The 27,587-nt window shown below is 40.2% G+C and overlaps 1 protein-coding gene across 2 annotated transcripts in view; it reads right to left on the bottom strand.

Moving 5' to 3' along the window:
• dnaaf11 (dynein axonemal assembly factor 11) overlaps positions 1–27,587 on the bottom strand; it is a 134,738-nt gene that overhangs the window by 62,265 nt on the left and 44,886 nt on the right. For both annotated transcript variants that reach the window (XM_033998814.3, XM_059022599.1), the window contains 2 exons: positions 25,661–25,730; positions 18,340–18,435 (listed from right to left, as the gene is read on the bottom strand). In XM_033998814.3, the coding sequence (XP_033854705.2) occupies positions 18,340–18,435; positions 25,661–25,730 (166 nt within the window). The remainder of the gene's footprint in view (positions 1–18,339; positions 18,436–25,660; positions 25,731–27,587) is intronic.

Raw genomic sequence — 27,587 nt, forward strand, 5'->3', positions numbered from 1 at the left:
TGTTATATTTAGAATATACTTGTTTAGAGTGTCATGTAACGGTAGCACCAAATGGTCAACTAGTCTACCTCAGCGCTGGTATTCGACTAACCGGAAATGTCACGTGACCATTTACACCATTTGCTAAAATGGCAGATGATACATCCGATATGAGTACTTCAGCATCAAAAGAAATGCAACAAAACTAGTTTAGTGTGGAAGTACTTCAAAAAACAGGAAGACAAACGTGAAGTACAATGCACACTTTGTCAGAAAGTGCTAAAATACAACCAAAGCACATCGTCTATGCATGCGCAAGTCAAGCAACGAGTGGTACTACAGTCAAGGCAAGTGATATGCAGAAAAGGCAGTCAAAAAATGTTGAATTTTCGAAGCGTCCAATAAATGAAAGATGTAAACAGGAAATAACGGAAAAACTAATAGCATTCGTTGTGAAAGATGTACGTCCAATTTCAGCAATTCATTGGCAGGGATTTCAGGATCTTATCCATTTTTTTGAACTCGGGTACAAAATTCCATCCCGCACTAGCGTCTGGAAACAAATTCAATGTGACTACGACAACGTAAGAAGCCAGCTTGCTGCAGAACTTAAAACACAAAGCGTTTCTCTCACAAATGATCTCTGGACATCGGTCACAATGGATGCTTATATTACTGTAACTGCACATTAAATAACGGAATCATGGCAGCTGAAGTCTAAAGTATTGCAAACTGCAATTATGTCTGAAAGACACACTGCTGTAAATATTTCTGAACGTATGAACAATATTGTACAGGAGTGGGGCATTGATGTTTTTTGTACGGTTTATGACAATGCCAGCAATATGAATCTGGCAATGGAGATCAGGTCCCGAATGACCTGGGTTGTTCCAGCCATACACTACAATTAGCGATCAAGGCAGGTTTAAGTATTCCTGACATCTCCAAAGCAGTAGAAGAAACGGCTTGACTACAAACAAAACAAAATTCAGCTCAACTACAAACAAAACAAGCTTCTGAACGACTGCGCCACACGGTGGAACTCTACGTTCTTCATGTTGGAGCAACGACTGGCTGTTCAGACTGTCCTGACTGATGAAACTGTCACAAAACCGTCTGCTCGCAAGTCACTGTTGTTGAAAAGTAATGTCTGGGACCTGATAGAGCAGTTGTTACCTGTACTAAGACCACTGGCAAAAGCAACCACTATATGTGCAGAACAGCATGTGGGGCTTTCTTTCATTTACCCTGTCATTATGAATTTATTGGACAGCAATCTCAAGCCAACAGACAGTGACATGGAAGCTACACAAGCCTTTAAGGCAGAAGTCAGCAAGCAACTAACAAAACGATTCAAACTGGATCAGCAAGGACTTGAGGAAACACTTCCCATCATGGCATGCCTGCAGTTTCTACAGAATGATGTGAGAGAGGCAGCCAAACACCATCTTTCAGAATTGGTTCTGAATCTGAACCAGTCAAGATCCTGTGATTCTGCTGCTGCCACCTGCCGGCCCTGTGATGGTGACGCCTCAGATAGTGCTGCCGCGGACGCGGAGCCTCAAACGAAAAAGTCTAAAATTGAAATGGACTATGCAGAAATGTTTGGACGTCACTTCGAGGAAGAAAGAAAACCACAGTCATACTGACAGTTTACTACATGCTGGAAAAAAAACCTTATTTTGTTTATAAGTTTAATGCCAACAATATAATATTGTGTTTCTTATATGAAAGGCTTTGATTTTGTTACCCAAGTTAAAAAAATCACCAGGGTAAGTTTTTATTTACTTATTTTATTATTATTTTCCATGGTAGGCTATGCTATTGCACCAGAACAGAATATGAGTGTTTCTGTTGTTTACTGTAACACATAAGCATATTGCCTGAACTAATGATTCAAATCCGTTAAAAAAAAAAAAAAAAAAAAGTAATCAGTAATGTGAATATGAATCAATAACACTATGTAACACAATTTTTGTTCCTGGGTAGTAAGTGTTATTTCCTAATTGCTTATGCCTCAAAAGTATAGAAAATGGCTATTATTCCCCACAAACTTTGCTTTTGTGACCAGGACAGTGATATTTTGAAATTTACCTATTTCCAATGAGAAAACGGGCGAATTTGTGTCTTTTCGTTCACATAAAGTCAGAAAAAAACAACATATGAATCCAAATTAACATGTATTTATACTAAAGTAATACAAAAATGACTACAAAAGATTTAGAAGTGAGTAGTTTTTCGAGATTTACGATTATACTGTAAATCACTTTCACGAATCAGCCCCCAAATGTAGTCTCCCATCATGTTCTCGTTATATTGTCCTCGGTAGCGGCGTTCAAAGTCCAGTAAATCCTGGTGGAAGCGCTCGCCTTGCTCCTCCGAGTACGCTCCCATGTTCTCCTTGAATTTATCAAGATGAGCATCAAGGATATGGACTTTGAGGGACATCCTACAGCCCATTGTGCCGTAGTTCTTCACCAGAGTCTCAACCAGCTCCACATAGTTTTCGGCCTTGTGATTGCCCAGGAAGCCCCGAACCACTGCGACAAAGCTGTTCCAAGCTGCTTTCTCCTTACTAGTGAGCTTCTTGGGGAATTCATTGCACTCCAGGATCTTCTTTATCTGTGGTCCGACGAAGACATCGGCTTTGACCTTTGCCTCAGACAGCTTAGGGAAGAAGTCTTGAAGGTACTTGAAGGCTGCCGACTCCTTATCTAGAGCTCTGACAAATTGTTTCATAAGGCCCAATTTGATGTGCAGTGGTGGCATCAGCACCTTCCGGGGGTCCACCAGTGGCTCCCACTTGACGTTGTTCCTCCCCACAGAGAACTCGGTCCGCTGTGGCCAGTCCCACCTGTGGTAGTGTGCCTTGGTGTCCCTGCTGTCCCAAAGGCAAAGATAGCAGGGAAACTTGGTAAAACCGCCTTGGAGACCCATCAGGAATGCCACCATTTTGAAGTCTCCTATGACCTTGATGCCATCTCAGAAAAATACAGATATGTATCCACTTAGGCAGCTGGAACTAAACTGAACTGGTGGGCTTAAGGCCCCTGTATTTATACTACTATTTATATTACTGGAAAGTTCTAGAAGTTACTCCAAGTTTACTCAGCACTGAATCTATCTGGAATGTTCTGGAAAATAGGTAAATTTCAAAATATCACTGTCCTGGTCACAAAAGCAAAGTTTGTGGGGAATAATAGCCATTTTCTATACTTTTGAGGCATAAGCAATTAGGAAATAACACTTACTACCCAGGAACCAAAAAAAAAAAAAATTGTTACACGGTGTAATTCTGATCATAGGCTAAATAATTCTACAGCAATGTTGCCTTTGTTGCTTTTCGCTATGGCCATGCAGTACTATAGTCGAAGTTCTACCGGTTGGTTTTACAATGACGCACAAATTAGTTTGTTACATAACTGCATGTTTAATTCAGTTCACTCCGCTTTAATCATCAAAATAATCGTTTCTGGTAAAGAGGAGATCATATGTAAGATTATTAATCTCTGATGCATCAGAGAATTACCTAATAAAAAAATAAAACAGTGATGTACCCTTAACTATAAAATTAGTAGTCATTCTACCCCTAGTGTGGTGTTCTGTTTTGTTTTGGGCCTTGTGCATTTTTGTTTCAAGAGTGTCGTTTTTGTTAAAACCTTTTATTTTTGTTCATTAATAAAAAGCTGAGCACCGTTGCGTCTCAGTTAAACCCATCAGTACTTGTGTGTGTGTTTGGATTTCTGGTCTGATGTCACCACCCTGCAGACATCCAACAGAGCACAAAAAATAAACATGTTAAGAATAGGTGAAAAGGGAAAGATTTAAAAAAAAAACAGGTATCCAGATCACAGAAACTACATAAGGTAGCAACATGAAACCCCCCACGTTTACAGAACTTTACAACACTGAAATCAGTATGTAATTCTGACAGTCACAGCCAAAGTTATTGTGGTGAAAAGTTAGGGGGTTAATATTGAGCACCCAACTCAACCTTAATATATATAATTACACACACATACACATATACATCATTTCAATAAATAAACAAAATTTATTCAAAAGTTGTTCATCCTGATGTGCTAGGGAGGCTAAATCAAGGCTGATCCTCAGAGCCAGCATTGCATGATAATATAATTTAAGTTTATATAAACTAATGTTAATTAGAATTAATACAGAATTAAAGATAGAAGTAAAAATGATTTCTTAATATATAGACACCACTACATCATATAAGAATAAATCATGGATTTGAATATAACCAAGTTGTTGTCATGCTGTTAAAAACCTATAAATACCTCCAATGTTTTGCTTCAAAGCACATGCTCCCTTGAGAAAGATTATATATATATATATATATATATATATATATATATATATATATATATATATTCGCCACCGCTTAGAACGTCCGCATTTGTGTTATTATTATTTATTTATTATTATTATTATTATTATTATTATTATTATTATTATTATTATTTGTAGTAGTTATTTGTATAATATTAACATGCACATAGAAATATTATGGTACATGAAGTGTTTCATATGCAATATTAAACAGTGTACATTTTAAAATAAACTACGACAAGGACCAGAGATGAGAGGCCCTGCCTTAAGCAACGAAATAGCACACCAGCTGGAAAGTCACATTCTTTGGCCTGAAAATCTCACTCTTTGGGGCGGGACGTCTCACTCCCTGGGATAGTCAGCAATGGGCATCTGTGCATTTATGGATTTGTCAAAGAAAGTGTTTTATAGTATACCAGCAAGCCAGCACAACAAAATGAAACAGACAGCAATGCCTATGATCTGTCTAATGACTACTACAATTTTGTATAATAATAATAATAATAATAATAATAATAATAATAATAATAATAATAATAATAATAATAATAATAATAATAGTCACTTATATAGAGCTCTTCATGCAAGCATTCCAGGGCACTTTACAAAATAAATATAAAAAGCCTGTCTAACATATAATCCAGCTACAAATAAACATACATAAGAACATAAGAAAGTTTACAAACGAGAGGAGGCCATTCAGCCCATCTTGCTCATTTGGTTGTTAGTAGCTTATTGATTCCAGAATCTCATCAAACAGCTTCTTGAAGGATCCCAGGGTGTCAGCTTCAACAACATTACTGGGAAGTTGGTTCCAGACCCTCACAATTCTCTGTGTAAAAAAGTGCCTCCTATTTTCTGTTCTGAATGCCCCTTTATCTAATCTCCATTTGTGAACCCTCATCCTTGTTTCTTTTTTCAGGTCAAAAAAGTCCCCTGGGTCGACATTGTCTATACCTTTTAGGATTTTGAATGTTTGAATCAGATCGCTGCGTAGTCTTCTTTGTTCAAGACTGAATAGATTCAATTCTTTTAGCCTGTCTGCATACGACATGCCTTTAAAACCCGGGATAATTCTGGTTGCTCTTCTTTGCACTCTTTCTAGAGCAGCAATATCCTTTTTGTAACGAGGTGACCAGAACTGAACACAATATTCTAGTTGAGGTCTTACTAATGCATTGTAAAGTTTTAACATTACCTCCCTTGATTTAAATTCAACACTTCTCACAATATATCCAAGCATCTTGTTGGCCTTTTTTATAGCTTCCCCACATTGTCTAGATGAAGACATTTCTGAGTCAACATAAACTCCTCTGTCTTTTTTAATAGTTCCCTTCTTCAATTTCAGTATCTCCCATATGATATTTATAATGCACATTTTTATTGCCTGCATGCAATACTTTACACTTTTCTCTATTAAATGTCATTTGCCATGTGTCTGCCCAGTTCTGAATGCTGTCTAGATCATTTTGAATGACCTTTGCTGCTGCAACAGTGTTTGCCACTCCTCCTATTTTTGTGTCATCTGCAAATTTAACAAGTTTGCTTACTATACCAGAATCTAAATCATTAATGTAGATTAGGAATAGCAGAGGACCTAATACTGATCCCTGTGTTACACCACTGGTTACCTCACTCCACTTTCTGTTTTCTACATGTTAACCACTCCCTAATCCATGTGCATGCATTTCCTTGAATCCCTACTGCGTTCAGTCTGAGAATTAATCTTTTATGCGGGACTTTGTCAAAAGCTTTCTGGAAATCTAAATAAACCATGTTGTATGCTTTGCAATTATCCATTGTCAATGTTGCATCCTCAAAAAAGTCAAGCAGGTTAGTAAGACACGATCTCCCTTTCCTAAAACCATGCTGACTGTCTCCCAGGATATTGTTCCCATATAGGTAATTTTCAATTTTAGATCTTATTATAGTTTCCCATTAAGTTTACATATAATAGAAGTCAGGCTTATTGGTCTGTAGTTACCTGGTTCGGTTTTGTCTCCCTTTTTGTGGATCGGTGTTATGTTTGCAATTTTCCAGTCTGTCGGTACAACTCCTGTGTCAAGAGACTGTTGCATGATCTTGGTTAGCGGTTTGTAAATAACTTCTTTCATTTCTTTGAGTACTATTGGGAGGATCTCATCCGGCCCAGGGGATTTGTTTATTTTAAGAGCTCCTAGTCCCTTTAACACTTCTGCCTCGGTTATGCTAAAGTTAGTTAAAACTGGATAGGAACAGTTCAACATGTGGGGCATGTTGTCCGTGTCCTCCTTTGTAAAAACCTGTGAAAAGTAATCATTTAATATATTTGCTATTTTTTTTTACTTCGTCTATGATTTTGCCATTTGTGTCTCTTAGACATTTAACCTCCTCTTTGAATGTTCTCTTGCTGTTATAATATTGGAAAAACATTTTGGAATTGGGTTTAGCCCCCTTAGCAATACTGATTTCTATCTCTCTCTTGGCCTTTCTAACTTCCTTTTTGACTTGTGTTTGTAGTTCCAAGTACTCTTTCTGTGTACTTTGTTTTTGGTCCCTTTTAAACGCTCTGAAAAGTGCCTTTTTTCGCTGAATATTTTTTTTAATTGATCTATTAAACCATTTTGGCCATTTTGTTTTAGATTTAGATTTGTCTACTTTTGGGATGCAATTGTTTTGCGCCTCATGATTTTTAAAAAACAGCCATCCTTTTTCTGCAGATGTTTTCTCTATTTTACTCCAATCTACTTCTGTTAGTCTCTGTTTCATACCTTCATAGTTTGCTTTTCTAAAATTGTAAACCTTAGCTTTAGTCATTACTTTTGGGGTTTTAAAAAACACTTCAAATGAGTTTGCCAATGGCTCTCTGACCTCTGTTTTAGTTATTCTGTCTTCGTTATTTGAAAAGACTAAATCAAGGCATGCCTCTCCATATACGTTTTCAAACTAGATTTAAAAGATTCAAATTGTGCTAGCATTCCTTATATGAAACGGAAGCAAGTTCCAAATACAAGGGGCATTAAGAACTGACAAGACTTGAAAGATGAGCCTGACAGATAGAAGAGAGAAGAAGCGACGGCAAATCCAATATGACATCAAGACCTTACACTGCACACAACGCATCCGTCTGCCTAAAAACCTGCAGGACTCTTACATGATCTTTCTAGAGAGAGTGGACAGAGCCACACAACATAAAGAATAACTGCTCCCCGGCAGTACTGTTCAAATAATGTCACCAGCTCTTCAGCCTCAGGTACAGTCCTTGCTGTCGCCATATCTGCAGCCTCTCTGGCAGCCGTTGCTGTCCCAATCTCTCCAGCCTAAGGTACAGCTGTTGCTGCTTCCACCTCTTCAGCCTCCAAGGCAGCCATTGCTGTCCCCACCTCTCCAGCCTCAGGTACAGCCGTTGCTGTCCCCACCTCTCCAACCTCAGGTACAGTCGTTGCTGTCGCCACATATCCAGCCTCAGGTACAGCCGTTGCTGTTGCCACATCTGCAGCCTCAGGTACAGACGTTGCTGTCCCCACCTCTGTATCCTCCAGGGCAGCCATTGCTGTCCCCACCACTTCAGCCTCCAAGGCAGCCATTGCTGTCCCCACCTCTCCAGCGTCAGGTACAGTCCTTGCTGTCCCCATCTCTCCAGCCACCAGGGCAGACATTGCTGTCTCCACCTCTCCAGCATCCAGGGACAGTCTTTGCGTTCCCCCCCTCCTCTAGCCTCAGGGGCAGGGATTAACAACATTTGATTTTGCCTCAATAAACCTGGCTTTTAAAAAATCTTTACATACTTGTTGTTGGTTGTTTGATTTTCCAGCTTTAACTCTGCACCCTTATGTGTATGTTTCCTGTCACACTTGACATCACATATGACATCATCAATGACATGGCAATGACATCACTAAGCACATGACAAATTCTCCCCGAAGACTGGCCATACGGAAGTCATTGTGATTGGTAACATGTTCAGTAACAGCATTATTTTTGCTTTCGAAATGTGCTTTAACCAACAACAGATTTCCATGTACTCAGAAATGTTTAATTCATGTTGAGGTATGTAGTGATGAGTATTTGATGTTTGGAAAGCAGTACCTGAAAATGGATGGGACATGCAATATGTGAAACCCTACATGTAAGATAACACTCGCCATTAAATTTCACTCAGAAGGCACCAATGAAATAGAAAAGGAATGTTCTGTAGTACTGTATGGTATACTGCTGCTCCATGTATACTGTGGTATACAAAGCAGTGTTTGTCATGTGCTTAGTGATGTCACTGCCCATTTCATTGATGATGTAGTGTGTTTGTTTTTTTTAAATGTGCTCTTCAGATAATTCCAGCATTTGTCTCTCGAAAGCAAGAAGAGCTCGCGGACGTATAGCACCGCCCCATACATCTTGGATCATCCTCCGCCCCACCTTGCCTGCTCAAGAGAAGCGTCGCTATCAACATGTGGTACATTTGTAATCTGGTCACTGTTCGATTGTGACCGTACGCACTGTTTTGTGTATGGACCTGTATAAGTGTTTTTTTTTCAATAAAGGCTTCATTGGTATTACGCCTGCGAAATACATTTCTGAAAAGTATAGTTCTTGGTTCTGAAGATGTGTGAACCCGTTTCACTTCTGCTACAGATGATAACGCTGTCTCAGTGGATGAGCAGCAGACAGAGGGAAGGTTTCCACCAGGAACCAGGGACATGAGGGAATTGCACTCCACAGCCTCGTCTCCTCCCCGCTCCTGAATTTCTATAGTAAAGTGTAGAAATATCTGCAGAGAACACAACCTAAATATTTTATGCCAATATGTATTATTTACTGATGAATAGTGCACTTTATAAACAGTTGAAATTGCCATCACATGTTATTTTGATATGTTTAGAGGGTGCACTAGGCATCAGTAAATAGTATGCAAGGTCATTTGTATAATATTTGGGTTGTGATCTTAATTTTTATTTTGATAACCTGCTAGCACTCTCAATCTTCCACAATTGGACAGTTTTGTATAGAATAAATTCTCAAATTGAACGCAGTAGGATTCAAGAAAATGCATGCACATGGATTAGGGAGTGGTTAACATGTAGAAAACAGAAAGTACTGATTAAAGGAGAAACCTCAAAATGGAGCGAGGTAACCAGTGGTGTACCACAGGGATCAGTATTAGGTCCTCTGCTATTCCTAATCTACATTAATGATTTAGATTCTGGTATAGTAAGCAAACTTGTTAAATTTGCAGACGACACAAAAATAGTAGCAGCAAAGGTCATTCAAAATGATCTAGACAGCATTCAGAACTGGGCAGACACATGGCAAATGACATTTAATAGAGAAAGGTGTAAAGTATTGCACGCAGGCAATAAAATGTGTATTATAAATATCATATGGGAGATACTGAAATTGAAGAAGGGATCTATAAAAAAGACCTAGGAGCTTATGTGGACTCAGAAATGTCTTCATCTAGACAATGTGGGAAAGCTATAAAAAAAGGCCAACAAGATGCTCGGATATATTGTGAGAAGTGTTGAATTTAAATCAAGGGAAGTAATGTTAAAACTTTACAATGCATTAGTAAGACCTCAACTAGAATATTGTGTTCAGTTCTGGTCACCTCGTTACAAAAAGGATATTGCTGCTCTAGAAAGAGTGCAAAGAAGAGCAACCAGCGATCTGATTCAAACATTCAAAATCCTAAAAGGTATAGACAATGTGTCGACCCAGGGGACTTTTTTGACCTGAAAAAAGAAACAAGGACCAGGGGTCACAAATGGAGATTAGATAAAGGGGCATTCAGAACAGAAAATAGGAGGCACTTTTTTACACAGAGAATTGTGAGGGTCTGGAACCAACTCCTCAGTAATGTTGTTAAAGCTGACACCCTGGGATCCTTCAAGAAGCTGCTTGATGAGATTCTGGGATCAATAAGCTACTAACAATCAAACGAGCAAGATAGGCTGAATGGCCTCCTCTCGTTTGTAAACTTTGTTATGTTCTTATGTTTAAGAACCTCACTATTTTTTCTTACTTGCTCACTGTGATATATTGTATGTAGCCTTACACTTCTGCGCATTCAGTTGATCATCAATCTGGGTTTGTCTAAAGATTTTGAGTGTAACAGTGGCTCGGAAGTGACATTGGGAATGCTCATGTTTTTGTGCTGACTTCGTTAAGCACCCTAGAGATTGCTTTAGCCAGTGCTGTTCCATATCGCCTTTTCTATACTGAACAAAAATACAGTTCCAGCTGTATACTTTTTTTAATTGACAGCTACCGTTAAGCCATGGATACCTTTCATAATTTGAATTTTGGAAGTGGCGAGTATATCCCTTCCCTTCATGTGTCAGTTTGGGTATTTGTGGCGTATACCTCAATTTTTTCTGAGAAAGTTCTTGTTGAAAATCGATTCATAACCAAATCAACAACGATGTGTTCGTTGTCTGATGACTTTTTTTTTTATTTGTAAAAAGCAATTCTAAATATCACTTCAACGTTCTCAATATAATTCTCAATAACAGTCCCTATAATAAGCAATATCGCGCAAAATTCTGCTATTTTTACACTGCTTACCCCGGCATATTTATGTGCTACCTCTGCTCACTAATGATTAGACAGTTGCAAAACCAGGGCAGATCTTTGAATTTCCCATTGGTTAAATGGTACATCAGCACTACATGAAAAATAAACCAATCCCACCTTACATCTTTCACATTGTACGTTTCCTTCGCATGTTATATTTTGATGTATTACTAAGATTAATGTTGCGTTAAAAAAAAAAAGTCTGTGTTGTGTAAGTGGTTGCGGGGAAAAGAAAACCAAGACAAAGTTTTTTCTCATTTCCAACTAATGAAGAGACCTACCCACAATTAGAGCACCACTGTATTATTTCAATCTACAACAAAAACAATGTCGATGTAAAAAAAAGTTAGAAAAACGCAACAGCCGTTTAAAGTGGTGATATCATACATAAAAGCCCAAGTTAGGAGAAGCAATTGGGGCAACCTTGTCAAGCATCAAGCAAATAGGCACAATTGGAAAGGTGCTGGGGCCCAACATTCACACAATTGTTGCTTCTAACTTGGCTTCTTGTTGTAGATATCACTTCTTTTTTTACTTGATCAAATAATGAATAAAGCGAGGGAAAGCTATTCGAGAATGTGTATGATAAATAGACAGACAGACAAGAGAGTAATAAGTAGAGTAATGTAAGAGAAATGAGAAAAGATTTGAAAGTAAAATAATGGTAGAAGGGACTTTTGGACAGTATTGAAAGTGTAAACATTGTATTCTTTAGTTGCAAATGTACATCCATCACTAGTGAAAACGTTAGGTTACTTACCGTAACCCTGGCTGGACAAAGGGGTGGTACTGGCTTCTGACACACACTCAGAGCCAGGTTCCTCTTCCGCAAGGGTGTCCCCCACTTGCATGCCAGAGGAGAACGATGCTGCATCACCCGAGGCCGCTATGGATAGCGTGTCCTCCTATGCCAGCTGAGGCGAACTTTCCCATCCCCCTTGCGCTCCCTGCGGGGAGGGGGGGTATGGTACCTGAGGCTGCAGTGGGCCTGGACGGGGGCCGGGGCCGCTGGAGCCTGCTTGGTCAGTAGCTCCAGGTCCTGGGCCATCTGGGCCTTGAGGTCCATAATGTCCCTCACCTGCTTCGATCGCTTCACCCATTTCGCAAGCCTAGACGGGGAGCGGGTGTGCTGCGCATTCGAGATGCTAGGCAGGAAGTCCTGGGACAAGGTGTCTGGGGCACCTAGGGCTGCTGACAGCCCTGCCGCGGAGGATGTGGAGCTCTCTCGCCTGGCTCTCTCCAGACGAGCCTCTTTCAGCCTAGGCTGAAAGGCCTCGCAGATACTGCATGCTACGTCCCTCTCGAGGGCCATGGTGGCATGCAGGACGCGCAAGCACCGCACACAGAGGGTATGTTTATCCTCTTGTGGGATAATGGCGTTACAGGCTGTACAGGGGAGGGACCCCAACATGGGCCTGGTCTTGTGCATAGCACTATGTACTGCTTTCGCAGCGTTTGACCCACAGGTACTAACACAGTGTAAAATTCGCTAGCGCTACAGCTAAGGTTATTAGCACTGCTTACCCTGCGCCGGGTACCGTGGGCACAAAGTGCACCATGTACTATGCAGCGCATGGGCACTAGTGCACAACCAACTATGCCTGCACCGTGTACTATGTACACCGCGTGCAGTGCTTGAGCTGAGCTCCGTGCGCACTGGTATTACCGTGCAGCACCACGAGCTATGCGCTAGTAGAGCAGTGCTTACGCAACGAGCGCAACGTGCACCGCACTTCTTGCCTCGAGCGTTCCAAGCGCCATGCGCAGTTGGTACAGTACATTGCGTGGACCGCATACCGTGCGCACTGTGCGTACCTGCACTAAAAAGGTAGGGGTACTAGCACCTGTGCACTACGTGTGCTGTGAGTACCGAGCACTGCGTACACTGCGTACTGGGGCACTACGTACACCACATACCGTGTTACGCTATCGTGCCCTACCGCTGAGGTGCTGGAATATACGTAGCCTGCACTGCGCACCGAGATAAAATCACGGGCTATGCGTGCGCCTGGAGAGGCCGCTACGCAAAGTGCGTACCCTGACACACCTGGTCGGCGCGGAGCGTGTACCAGGGGAGGACAGAGGGCCGAAGTCACGGTGGGTGATGTTTTAGTTCAGACAAAAATATCACAATTCTAAATGAGAAAGATAGTGAAAGAGAGTACATCGAAGATACATGAACCCACTCACCGCAGCAGTCAGGTTCGGCCGGCGGCTCCACTCGACAACGGGGATACAACAAAGCCTAGCCCTGAGGAGGAGAGCGTGGCTGGAGGTCACTCGACAGCGGGGATACGGCCAGGCCTGGCCCCAAGGAGGACACGTGTACTCTCAAAAAGAAAAGACAACTCACTCGCGGATGACTGCACAGACAGTCGCTCACATACGACAGACAGATAAAAAAGAGCGGCCTACCACGCAGTCGGGGCAGCCGATGAAAGACAGAAAGATAAAAGAACTCAGTCTTTTTTCAAGAGTCATTGATTCCAGGAAAGCGGCAAGAAGAGCTTTCAGCATGAATGCTAGGGAAATATAACTGACCCGAATCGACTTGAGGGCTCTTTCCTATCAACACGCTCAGATAAACACAGAGGGAGATCTTCCTGTGAGTGACGGTTTTATACCCTCGGTGGGCGGGACCGAGTGCTTCATCCCAGGAAGGGGCCTTCGGCAGCTCTTGTATAGAGATCTCAGCATTACCTACCTCAAGGGCAGGAATATCCCATTGTGATGGGGTACACCTCGTCCCTGTATTATTATTTGTATATTTTGTATTATTATTATTATTATTATTGTTGCATTGTGTTTTTATGCAGGCGGACAAAGCCGTCCGTCTTAGTTATTATTTGAGATGACGGCGAAAAGCTGTGTGTTTGTTTTGTTTATTTATTTAAAAACCTCGTGCAGCCGGTGACCATCTCCCGAGTTAATTCATTGATTAATTGTTACTAATCGGGAGATGGTCACCTATATAAAACCTGCAGCTTTTCTGCGCTCTGGAAGAGAGAGTTCAGGGAGTAAGGAACGAGAGAGTTAAGGAGAGAAAGAGATTAAAAAGAAACAACTGCTATTGTGCTGGAACAGCCAGCACAATATTTGTGAGTACAACTGTTTGTGGGTTTGTTTTGTTTGGCCAATGTGCCCTTTTGTTTGATGTAAAGTGTTTTGTTTATTATTTTGATTTCTTATTAAAACCCGAGCACGAACGCGTCTCGTTTCCCCTACCTACCTTTGCTGCCTTTGTTTTGTGTTGCTTCTTTCTGGTCCGTGACATCAGCACTGCAACCACTCTGCCACACCCATACATAATGTTGGTGGTCGTCTTCTCTTCAGGGAACCAGGGTTACGGTAAGTAAACTAACGTTATTGTTCTTACACAGTTCTATGGTCATGCACCATACAGCGCTGTGAACATGGTTTATATTTTCTGCACTCTTAAGGATAGTTCATACACTAGTAAAGGGTGGTCCGTCAGACCCGTCGACTCACTCATATGTGTTCGTGGGTTGCTTTGAGCACCCTATGAGATATTTGGATACGAATAAGCCCTGTATGAAGCTAATTTGATACAAATCATATGCAATGTACGCATTTGTTCAGTACCAAACAATAATAATGAGAAAGTGTCTTTAAATTCAATTAGATAACTTTTCTGAGCACTTTATGTCAGCATTTTTCTTTGCTGGTCATAGGTGTTTTTTTTTGTTTTTTTTTTTTACTTGGGTCAGGGTATGCGATTAATAAGGACAATTAAATGGTATTCCTTTCTGAATGTACATTACATCTTTTCATCTGCAATCGGCAACACGATGGGTGAAAAACAGCTAGTTTATTTACTTATTATTACATATATTTTTTAATACCATTTTGTCTGGAGCAGGGAAGCGGAGCGGAATGAAAGAAAGAGCCGAGCGGAGCAAAGATAGAGCGGAGGATATTATTATGAGCAGTGAGCGGAACTGTCACCGCTTCACTCCGTTCACATTCTCTGGACACAACACAGACGTTAAAACATATTGTCTTTAACACAGGATTTGCACATCACAGGAGAGTAGAAGTGAGTAAACTCTGTATCCCTTATATGTAGGGTGACCAGATAGCAAAAGTGAGGTGCGGTGAGGACAGAAACCTTGTTTAAATGAACTACTGCACAACCCAAGTGACACAAACTACGTATCTTTCTTCAGTAGACTGGCTTTTTTTTATTCCTTCGGCTTCCTGTGTATTGCACTTAGGCAAAAACGTTCTTATTTACTGTTCAGATGACAACGACATTTTAATAAGCCTATCACTGCGTCTGTAGTGGCTTTTCTGTGACCTGTACTGTGTAGTACCAGGTGGGACAAAGTCAGTGCTGCATTGTTTTGATTTAGGTTGCTAAAATCTAGTTTTCAGAATTCTTCTTCTTCCCGTTTCTTGTGTTTATGCTTTGCTCACCCCGAAAGAGACACTGATGGGGTTTCCATGCAAGTTTTTTTTTTTTTTTTTTAACTCAAGACATTTACACGAGAAAAATGTCTCTTGTAAAATGTTTTTGGGGGTTTCTGTTCGCTCAGTTTATTTTACTCGAGTAAACCGGGCTTTTCACCTGACGTCATGCAAATGAATTAGAAAGGTCGGGGTTGATATGTAAATTAGCTATGCGTAAAGTACTGCTGCTGAGGAAGCACTCAACACCACGCTTGGGCAAATACGGGTGGTGGGCACTTGAAAGGGAGGTGTCAGATACTGATGAAACAGACTGAAGTATATTAATTCGTTACCAAAATTGCCACTGCCTACTGTATCCTGCACAAACTCTTGTCAACAACAAAATGAGGTGTTCAGGAATCAATGGCTGCCTGTGAGAAAAAAAGCGTCACTGCCTTTCACAACAAGCCCAAAACAAGAGCAACCCATGTTAGAGTGGGTGTTTATGCAAATTACAACCCGCGACTCTCAAAAAACAAGCCCAATTCCGCTTATTATGAGCGGACTTGGCAACTGTGAAGGTTACCTCAGCCGTCAGTTTCAATTGGACAGCAGCGATCTGAGGAGGCTTGTCATCTGAGGTGGCTTGTGCTGTCAGAGATTCTCTCCTTTCTTGTAAGTTGTGTTGGATTTACTGTTGTGTTAAATATTAATGATGCAAACAAATAAAAAACAATCAATATGTTCACTTGCAATTTTATTTGGTCAGTTGTGAGAGGGCATCAACAACTTGTTGGATGTTTGTTGCGTTATTTTGGGCGATCGAGCTGGCTCATGACATCCAGTTCACCAACTATATTTATTAACGTGGAGGACAGACACACGTTGTCTTTGGACACAGCTGGGATCAAAAAGGGACACGAATTAATTTAGTTACATTTAAGCAGCTCACTTGCTCTTCGTGTTTAACTTTAACATAGTTTTTACAGCAAGGGTATTCTCAAACAGCTGCTTTAATACTATAACAAGGCATAACGCAGTTCATGGTAAGTGGTTTTATAGAGAACTGTAAACACATGACAATCCAGACACAGCAAAAAACAATTAAAAAAAAAGCCGCCCGCATTATCATTAAGGTGAACTACTCCACTGCTAGCCATAAAATCGCCCTTCAGCCACTACTTTCTGCCATCTTGGAATCCACAGTAACAACTGACCTGCTCCCTTGCAATATTTATAGTTAAGAATAAACACGCTTGTGTCACCTCGCGAAAGTGAGTGACAGTAAGTTCGGGGTCAGCCAGTTTGATTTTGTATGAACACCAGTGAACGTGACCGGAGCGGAGCGGTGCCAAAATTCTGCTCACCGCTCTTTCTTTCATTCCACTCCACTACCTGCGATTCCCGCTCTGCTCTCCTGCTCCAGACAAAATAGACATGCTCCACTCATTGTATTAAAAAAATATATACAATAATAAAAAAAAACTAGCCGTTTTTTTCCCTGCAGTGTTGCCGATTGCAGATGAAAAGATGTAATGTACATTCAGAAAGGAATACTATATAAATCGTCCTTTTTGTAATGTACATTCAGAAAGGAATACTATATAAATCGTCCTTTTTATAAATTGCATACCTTGACCCAACTGACTCCCACTGGCTCTCTGTAGTGCAAATTGATATAAACTGTAAGATATGAAAAGACACCTTGCTATCTTCAGTATCTTCCATGGCAGCTGGTATTCTGATGGGTGTTTTCTTTGATTTTGCGTGGTGCAGTGATTTGACTTTGTTCCCAAGTAGTTCCTAATCGTGACACTGTGCTGGATATTGTAACGGCTTGCAACACTGAAGGATCAATCAGCATGCAGCATTCTAACACTCCATTTTATAATTAACATGGAATTTAAAGAACTACAAAATGATATCACAAAAGTCTACCAGAAGCCATAATAGTAGTACAGTATTTCATGTTTGTCAGTTTTTTGTTAGTATATAGAAAACTACAAAGCAGTTTGTAATTCAGTATACTAACGTAACATTATTCAGCAGGTTTCATTTGATTTTCTGAAGCAAAATTTGTCAATTCTATAGCGTGATACAAAACTTTTGGCCATAGCTGTTATAAACTCTGTATTACTTTGTTGAGCCACAGCTCTGAAGTGCCCTTTTTTTGTTTAAAAATCAATATTAAATAGAGGGTTGGGTAGAGTAATCAGAAATGATGCTGTAATGGTCTCCTTTACCATCTGATACTTTACAGACAGATGATTGTTGACACTAAAAAATAAGTTAAATATTAAAGTTGTAGTTGCTAGGGGAGGTTTTAATAAAAACAAAAGTACCACATACAGTACATTATTTACTTTAATTTCAAATGAGATGGGATTTCATTCCAATACCTTGGGTTTGACCCAATTATTACTTCTTAAACTTAAAATAAACTGAAATAGTTGTACTGATAATTCAGTAAGAGTAGATGGGCTAAGCTACGCAGTGCAATAAAACCACAAGCCACAACCCTAATTGTCTAAAAATGCAGAAAGCACTGCAGAGCCCATCGTAATGTAATATTTGGTGTGAATCAACTCTCTTGTCTCTAAACCTTATTACCATTAGACCACCCTGGTCTGACTGTTACTGTGTGGTATTCGTAAATGTTGGCATTCAGTGAAATATGGTGAAATGTACTGTAATCGCACTGAACAAAAAAATGCAACATGTATTTTTAGGAAATGTATCTTGTAAAAATATTTTGTGCTGAGGGAAAAATCAATAAGTTAACATCTATGATTCAGTTAACATTCAAGAGTTATATATGGTTATGTCCCACACAGACTGAAAACTGATTCAAAATGGCTGGCGAATATATTAAGCGTTTAAAATGGAAATTAAACCAAACTTTATTTATGGTGCTGCCTTCTAGACCCTGGAATATTCTCCAAATCAGTAATTATGGGCAAAATGTACTCAAGAATGGCTTAACAAAATATCTAAAAAGACATATCTCTGGGCAAGAATAACTAGCACTAATACAAAGCTAATGTTACACACCTTTGGCATAGTGACGACCAAGTGTCCGGTGATTTGGGACCTTTTAGCAGTACTGCTGTCAGGTTTCACTTCAGAGGGCAGTACAAGCTGGAATGTCTGCAAAAAAAAGCAAAATAAAAGATTTTAGCAAATACACTTTTTTCTGTTTGGGTGACATTAAGTGACATTCTTCCATCAAGAACAAATTCATAAAAATAAAAAAACATGTCATTATCAATATTTCTGCAAGGCTGATGCGACAGAGTGAAGGTGTATAAAAGGGGTGAAGTGTGGCTTCCCGACAGATAGGGAGGCTAACAAGACTAATCTGTAACCTTATCGAGATGTAGCTGACAATAGGTCTAAGGTCGGGCTGAGGCCATCTTGATAAGGACAGCTACACAGGTGCTCTGAATTTTCTCCTCATCAAGTCCATGGTTAAGCAATTAACCAATTTGTTAATAAGTGGCTGAGAATGGATTGATGGGGGTGGAGCCTGGGGTATATAGGGAGCTGTGATAACTGTGAAGGCTGGTCGAGTATGCAAAAGCCAAGTAGCAAAACGAGCCACCCGGAGACGCTGTCTTTTGCACTTGATAAACATACCACTGTTTTTCTCCTGTGATCAGGAGGACTGAAAAGAAAACACCGGCTGGAGACGAACGGGACTTAGTGGAGCGCGAAAAAGTGAATGCCTCAGGGACGGAGGAAGAATATGTGCACAGCTGTCGGCTCGTTTTGACAAACGAATACCTTTTTATGTTGTGGTTTTACACCGTTTGATTTGCTTGTATTTTAATTCACTCTCTAGGAGAGCGAAGCACTGTAAATAAATAAAATTATCCACCAGATGAGTAAAACAATACATGGGTTGTTTTCCCGATCTCTCAGCATCTCCACCCCTGTACCGCTTACAGCTGAACACAATTTTTGCATGTCAAGAGAACTTCAAACAGGACTGGCTCAGCTAGTTTTGGCCAACATATATTTAACCACCCAGCTGCTTATCCCGCAATTTCCACGTGGAGCGCAAACAAGTCCAAATTTGTCACTCCCGTGAGAATAGCATGCAGGCACTTATATGTGCATCTGCAAAGTTTAACACGTGTTTTTAACATGCTTCACTTAATATTTAATTTGACAATAGAGTAAAGTTGTCTGCAGTTTTTGATTTCACTGGCAGATGACAGCAGTCCCTAAGAAATGTGCTTGACAGACCGGGTCATCTGTATATGAGTGAAAAATGAATGCCTGTATATCTATAATTTTTTTATTTGTTGGTCTTACAAGTTGCAAGGAAGCTTTGTCAGGATTGGTACAAGTCAAAATGACCTATTTATTTATTGTACCTACACTTCAAGATAATAATTCATATAACAGCGCTATACACCCGTGCCTGAATCTGGTAAAGATACTGTATATGACGTGATTGAAAATTTGCGACACAAGTTTTCTGATGTATATGTGCTATATAAAGACGTTAGCATTGATGAGGGTTTGAAGTGCGTCTGCTTTGAAATCTATCACACAAAAAATCATTTCTGAAAGTGATATGCCTGCAAAGTATTATAATGTTATTATAATGCTGCCATTGGAAAAAAAAATATGTTATGTTGTGATCTACATTATAATGCTACAATTGTAAACACATTGTTGTTATTTAAGTTCTATTGAAATAATATATTTCCGTTTTTCATAATAACAATAAATAAGAGTGTATTTTAAAAAATAAGGCAAAAATTTTTTTGAAAACTGTCCAAATTGCTCATTTGAGGGCTAAGAATGAAAAATCTGCAAAATAATAAAAATAAACCTTCAAATCTTAGTAGTTGCTACACGAGATTCCTTGAAATGCAACACTTCTTGGCATTGCATATTATTATATATGAATATAAAACACCAGCATAGCCTTTTTCTCATTCACCATTACTTGATGTATTAATATGGAATTAAAGGGTGGCTTCATTAAAATGTGCCGCTGTTTCAGGCTATTAAATTAGACTGTACTTATCAATGTTACAGTGCTCAATTATAATTGCAAAAGAGAGATAATCATCCCTAAAGTTAAAAGGCTGTGATAAGTAAGGAATGCTATGCGAGCCAAAGATGGTAGAGGGCTGTTGCCAAATGCTTGCAAAGTAACTCAATAGATTTAAAGTCAGGAAAAGTTCAGTTGAAGAAGCACAGCAAGAGTCAAACTTTACTTTGTTACACATGATTACTTTGAGTGATCTTTCCAGAACCAAACATTAAAGTTAATAGACAAAGACTATTATATATGTCCTGGTTGAGGGACTATAAAGGAACAAACGTTAGGCTAGTATCATAACCCTGGTTTCCTGAAAAATGTAACCATTACCTCATGGGTATTAATCCTTTGATACCGTCTAACCTGAATCGATATTCCAAAGCTGCACGTAGTGCCCATGATGCAGTCATGGCCGCCCCCGAGGGCATAGAAGAGACTACAGTCACTCGAAACGTCATCATTTTTCCCTCAAGACTGCTGCAAAAGACACACCGAGTACGAAATGTAACCATTACCTCATGGGAATAAAGCCCACGAAGTTGCCATGCCCCTGGTAGAATGGGAGGTGAGCTTCTCTGGAGGGGGCAAGTTGGCTCGATTATATAGTGTGAACCGTATCTGTGATCCATCTTGATAGCCTATGTTTAGACAGAGCTTTCACATGGGACTTAGCCCCATAACATAAACTGTTCAGACTGCCTCCAACTTTTGGTCTTGTCCACTTTATACGCTAGTGTCTGCACCGGGCAAAGCGTATGGCGCTGCCGCTCTCTAACAGACTGGAAAGGAGGCGGATGAAAAGCCTCAAGCTCCACCGTCTGGTTCATGTGGAATGCCGAGATGGTTTTTGGCAAAAAAGCAGTATTAGTGCGAAGTGTGACTTTCGCCCTGGCTTCTGCAAAAATTAAGCAGGCTTTTGCAACTGAAAAAGCTTGCAACTCACTCACCTGCTTAGCAGATGTAATAGCGAGCAAGAAAGCTGCTTTCCTTGATAAATATTGCAGCTCAGGTGAATGCAAGGGCTTAAAGGGAGGCTTCATAATGCTTCCAGCACCACATTAAGCCTCCAACGAGGGACAATGTCCTTGTGACAAGCAGGCTGTAGTGGTGACATCAGACCCGGAAGAAACACACAGCAGTGCAAGGTGAAATGTGAATTGCGCTGTTGCACGGTTTAATAATGAACAAAATAAAAAGTTTTAAACAAAAACAGCACACGAAACTTGAGGCCAAAATAAATAGACAAACAAAACGGACTAACATTAAACAAATGAACAGTGCACGAACAGACAAAACAAACAAGTACTGTACTGGTCCTCCAGCACGACGTAGCAATTGCGGTTTCTTTTTTCTTTAATTTTAATTACTCTCCTCTCCACACCTGTTCTCCACTCACTGAACACACAACCCCGAGTGAGTGAAACTTGCATCTATATATACTGTTGTGCTGGGATTCAATTACTAATTAATTATTCACTTGAATCCCAGCACGTGAACTAATTTGTGCAATCCTGTGCTTACATACTATTACATACTTTAAATGCACGTGAAGTGTTTGTGCAATCCCCATGCCTAAATACAACTATATATTTTAAAACACTCATGCTACACAGACCCATTTATATCCCTTGTAGCAATATCTATACACCAACATTAACACTCCACACGCAACACAGAACACATAAATACGCACAGGGGCGGGCACTTGGCCACAGTCCTTCATAGGGGGCCAAAGCCGCTGAGCACCCTTTAAAAATTGGCCCGCCAGGAAATGAGCTCCTGGGGAGACTGAATCAAATGGTTACCAAATAGACCTTTAAATGTAGAGGGGGATTTCCCCTCATCAAATAGGTCCTGTAAAAATTGCAGTATAACTGCTATGGGACAGGTTGTAGGGTCTAATCCCTCAGGCAGGCACCACATTTGAAAAACACCCCACTTAGACCCATACTGAAGTGTCAATGACTATTAGAAAGCCCCAGACAGCTCAAATGGTGCCGTTCAGGGGCCAGACCCAGAGCTGCAGGCTCGATGGGTCGGGATGCCACAACGTCCCCTGCGCCTGACTGAGCAGGTCACAGCGTTTCGGTAGACTCCACGGCTGACCTCTCAGGAGCTGTATCAGGGTTGAAAGCCACAGTCTCTTGGGCCAATAAGGGGCTATTAATAACACCCTGGCCCAGTCTTGCCTGATCTTTTGTAAGCACAGCAAGAGCATGGCGAGTCGAGGAAAAGTATACAGAAGCTGCCTCGGCCACTGGTGTACCAAGGCATCTATTGCTAGCGGGTTCCCGGCTCCTGTTATTGAGAACCAAAAGGGGCAATGGGTCGATTCTTGGGAAACAGGTCCACCTGTGCTCTCCCGAACCATTTCCAAATGAGGCTCGCCACTTCTGGGTGAAGCCTCCATTCTGAGGCACTGGGGACTGTCCTTGAAAGGAGGTCCGCTGCCCAATTCGTCACCCCGGGAAAATGTACTGCCCACAGTGAAAGTTAGGTAATGGTACGCCCAAAGTAACAGCTTGCGGGCAACCCGGTGGAGACTGGGGGACCTGAGGCCGCCCAGGTGGTTTATGTATGCCACCACAGTAGTGTTGTCCATCCGGACAAGCACATGTCTGCAAGAATAAAAACACTGCCTGCAGTTCCAGAATATTTATATGGAGACCTTGCCTTGGGGGTCTCCATACTGTTTGCGCTCCCCTGCTGTTCCACACGGCACCCCAGACGAGGCTGGACGCATCTGTGGTGACATCTCTCCTGATAACACTGCCCAGTGCTACGCCTAAGCGTAGGTGAGCAAGCAGTGTCCACCAGCATAGTGCCTGCAGACAGTGCCGAGATACTGTTAGCAGACGGCCGTGGTTCAATGTGGGTTGAAAAACCCTTCTGTTGAACCAGTCATGGAGAGGGCGCATGTGCAGAAGACCCAAGGGGAGGGTCTGGGAAGCTGCTGCCATCAAGCCCAGGAGCCGATGAAACGTCACTACTGTGAGATTCTTGCTGAGTTGAAAAAGCTTGAGACAAGCAGCTATTCTCTGCACTCTGTCTTCCGACAGAGTGAACAACATGGCCTTAGAATCCAGACACTCTCCATAATACGAGGCTGTCTGTGAAGGTGTGAGCTGGCTTTTTGCATAGTTCACCGACAGACCTAATCAGAAAGGGTGATCTGTGACAAGTTTCATGTGAGCCCCTGCCTGCACTGGAGATTGAGCACAAAAAGGAAAAATGATGACGTTGTGAGTGACTGCAGTCTCTTTAATGCTCTCGGGGGCGGGGACGACTGCGTCACAGCCACTACATGCAGCTTTGGAATATCGATTCAGGTTAGACGGTATCAAAGGATTAATACCCATGAGGTAATGGTTACATTTCGTACTTGAAAGGGAACCTGGAGTTACTGTGATAATTTGGCCAAACTATTCAATTTTCATCCTCAATTTTCAACTCAATCAGAAAATTAATTAAACAAACTTCAGTCTTTTAGAGAAAGCTTCAGCAAGTGTGTCTTTCAATAGACATTTGGCCTCTACCCTTCTTTTATAGGGGACTGTATACTAGACTTTAATACAAAGAAAAGTAATCTAATACAAATAAAACTGAAAAGTTAGTTGAGCTTAGCGCTCCACATAAACTGCATACTGGGTGTTTTATGCATTGAAAAAAATATAAAATTACATATGATATTGAAATTTAATGCGTAAAGATTATGCATAGCAATTTTGCTGTGTAACTTAAGTTTGCATGTTATCGTACTTTGTTGGTTTCCGGCATTTCAATGGTCAATTGTTAATATACTGCAAGCGCTAGTTAGAGATTTGATAAAACAAATGCCAGGGCAGCTAATTGTCATAATGGGAATTGCCAGAAACATGAACAGTAGAATCCACTCACTTGCGTATTTGAGACAGGTGAATAAGCGACTGGATTTTTGATCTTCAGGATTTCTCACCATCTTAGTCCCCCTCAACCTAACCTATCAATTTTCATATCTGTCAACCACATTTTTGGAAGGTAAATCTATATAATAAATACAATATTCTGTTTTTGGAGAAAGTTGGGATGCTTTATAGTGCAGGCTTGGCCAAACTTCCTGACCCTACGAGTCGCATACCAACATTTTCATATGGTCGAGAGCCACAAGACACATAATGTAAAACATGAAATGTTTGTGAGCAAGACTTTTTAAATACTAGCGTTGTTGTGCAGTACAGTAGTTAGGCTATCTCTTGATGGCAGCAAAATACACAAGAACAAGGGATAGTACATTGCAGAGCATACACAGTTTGTGTAATCTTTATTGTACAGTGTATTACATTTTAAATGTAACGCACTGGTGTTTTTCCATTATTTCACTTTAAATAAAATATTCAGCTATTATGAAGTAAAATACAATAACTAACATGATTTCACCAAAAACACCACATAAAAAGTCACACTGCTGCTCATGATGAGATATAAATGTAAATATTAATTTTAGATCTGCAATATAACATTTAAAACATGCATTCTCTAGTCTAGCGCTAACACTCCAATTTTATAAAAAGATTCATTCATCTGAATAATGACGTTTGGCACAAGTGATATGCTTGTCATACAAAACCCGCTTGAGTCATTAAATCAGCTTCTTTACTGAACACCAAAAGGAGCATCTGCTTTAAAGGGTACATAAGCGGTGTCGAAAGTCAACAAGTGACGAAATACCCTTGGCAGTGATACACACTGCTGTTGTACCCTTGAGCAAGGTACTTTACCTAGATTGCTCCAGTAAAAACCCAGCTGTATAAATGGGTAATTGTATGTAAAAATAATGTGATATCTTGTAATAATTGTAAGTCGCCCTGGATGAGGGCGTCTGCTAAGAAATGTAATAATAACAATAATAAATAATAATAAATCAGTTAAAATTGAAAATCAGAAGCCCTATATATAATGCATTTTAAATTGTTCTAATGCACAACAACTTTCCTGTGGGGTCATGCACTTCAAGGATTAATATATAAAGAATAAACAAACACCTGCCATAACACTGTTAACCGTGGTCCGCACTAATTCGACATGATTGATCAATTGAATAGTTCTTCAGGGAAGTCCCCATAGTCACTTTTTAAACTGTTCACTGGAATGCATAAAAAAATTGGATTCTGAAGACCCTCCTAACCATTATTAACCCTCTATCTGGCCAGCTCCTATAGCCACTATGCATTAGGGAATTGCCACTTTTATTTGTCGTAGAATACATTTACATAAATTATTAATGTGAGGGATAATTAATCTGTACAGTCTGTGAATCCTGTTCAGAGCACATACCTTTCCTTTAACAGTTACTCTGATGTAGGTTGTTTGCACGTCAACATCTAGTCGAGATGTGTCCAAATGCCTACAGAAAAAACAAGAGGAAATTATGAAATATAAATCTAAACTTGCAAAGGCTAGAATTGTTTTTGGTGGTGGTCTCTATAACTTATAACCTAAACTATTTACTTTCAAAGTGTTTTTGTAAATGTAAGTGCAGACAGTATCCCTAGATTCTGATACACTCAAGAACTAGCCCCTCGGCAAACATTTAGCTCGATTTGATTTGTCAAAGTAAGTGTTCTATAATATGCCAGCAAGCCAGCACAATAAAATGAAGCAGAGAGCAGAGCAATGTCTATGATCTGTCTATGATCTGTCTAATGACTACTATTATTTTCTATGAAATAATAATAATAATAATAATAATAATAATAATAATAATAATAATAATAATAATATTATTATTATTATTATTATTATTATTATTATTATTATTATTATTATTAATAGTGGAAGCCACACTAAACTTTGTTACTTTCCTGGCAGCTCTCCTTGAATAAAATTGACAATAGGCCACGTTACATGAGTGTTTGACTTTTCTCGAGACATCTGTTTCTCGTGAATAAACGTGGACATGGTGCCTTTTTGTGTTTACATGTAAAGCCTCACATTTCCCTTTGGAACACCTACTTTTCCCCCGAATGCTATGCAAATAAAGGAGAGGGGGGGTCAGATTTAAATTAGCCATGCTGACAGCCCACTTAGATTCTCATGCTGTTTACATGAGCAGAGAATCCACGTGTCATTGTGTGTGACGTAAATGGTTATTAAAGATCTGATTTGCTGATAGATAGTGCCTGCTTTTTTAATACTTTGTTTTAGTGTTGTCGTCCACACTGCTTTTCACACATCATCTTGCATTGGGGGGAGGGGGGGGGAAGAGATCTTTATTAATAATAAACAGGGCCAAATCTGAGTGGTCGCTGAACAGGCGTTTGGGCTATTGCAAGGGAGGGGGTGGATACTACTGAAGCGTACTGAAGTGAACCATGAGCTTGTTCCTCAAATTATTACAGCCTGCTGTATCCTGCACAATCTGTGCCAGGACCGTAAGGAGGTGTTCAGGCAAGCAGAGGAACAGCTACCTCAACCTGCAGCAAGAATTGCACAACAGCGAGGGTCCTGCTATTAGAGATGCACGGCAAGCTTTATTTTTGTAACCCGACGGTGTACTTTTATTTTGTATCACATTTTTGTCTCATTAGCTTATTTTGTATCTCTTTATACCAAATATAGCATCCTCGTTTGCACTGTACTTGTATGACAGCTTCTGCTTAATAAAGAATTGGAATATTGAGTAGTATTGTTGATTCCAAAGAAATAAGTTGCCTCAAGCTGCCTCATCATATCCTCAGCCCTTATGGATATTAACACCTGAGTCTCTTCATCGCTCCAACGGACGTAAGTAGTGCTTTACAATAAAGACATTTTGAGTTATTTGGAAAGCTATTTGCAAGTGTATTCTGAAGTACTGTACAATAGCTGTAACCACCTGAATTCACAAGCCCACAATGCAGTTTGTCAGACATTTTTAGTAATAGTTTTAAACAGAAACTTGGTAAATACAATCTGTATGATACTTTACAAATACATTTAGATCCACGTATGATTAATATTATGCAAAGTTCTAGGGAAGACGGAGAAAAAAGTGGGGTTATCTGCAACATCAATCTGATAAAGGAAATACTGCAAACAAAACAATTTCCCTGCAGCCATCTTTGGACCATGGTAACTTACGTATTCCCATGTGACTTTTATAACAGCTTTAGGAAAGGACTTGAACAAGCTAATTAACATTTTCATGAGAAACCTGTGTCCAAATTTGTAAGTGGGCGTTGATTTCACAAGCATTTCCTGGAATCTCACAAGAAATTGAGAC

This window comes from Acipenser ruthenus, chromosome 4 (assembly GCF_902713425.1).
Source record: "Acipenser ruthenus chromosome 4, fAciRut3.2 maternal haplotype, whole genome shotgun sequence".
Taxonomy (NCBI): domain Eukaryota; kingdom Metazoa; phylum Chordata; class Actinopteri; order Acipenseriformes; family Acipenseridae; genus Acipenser; species Acipenser ruthenus.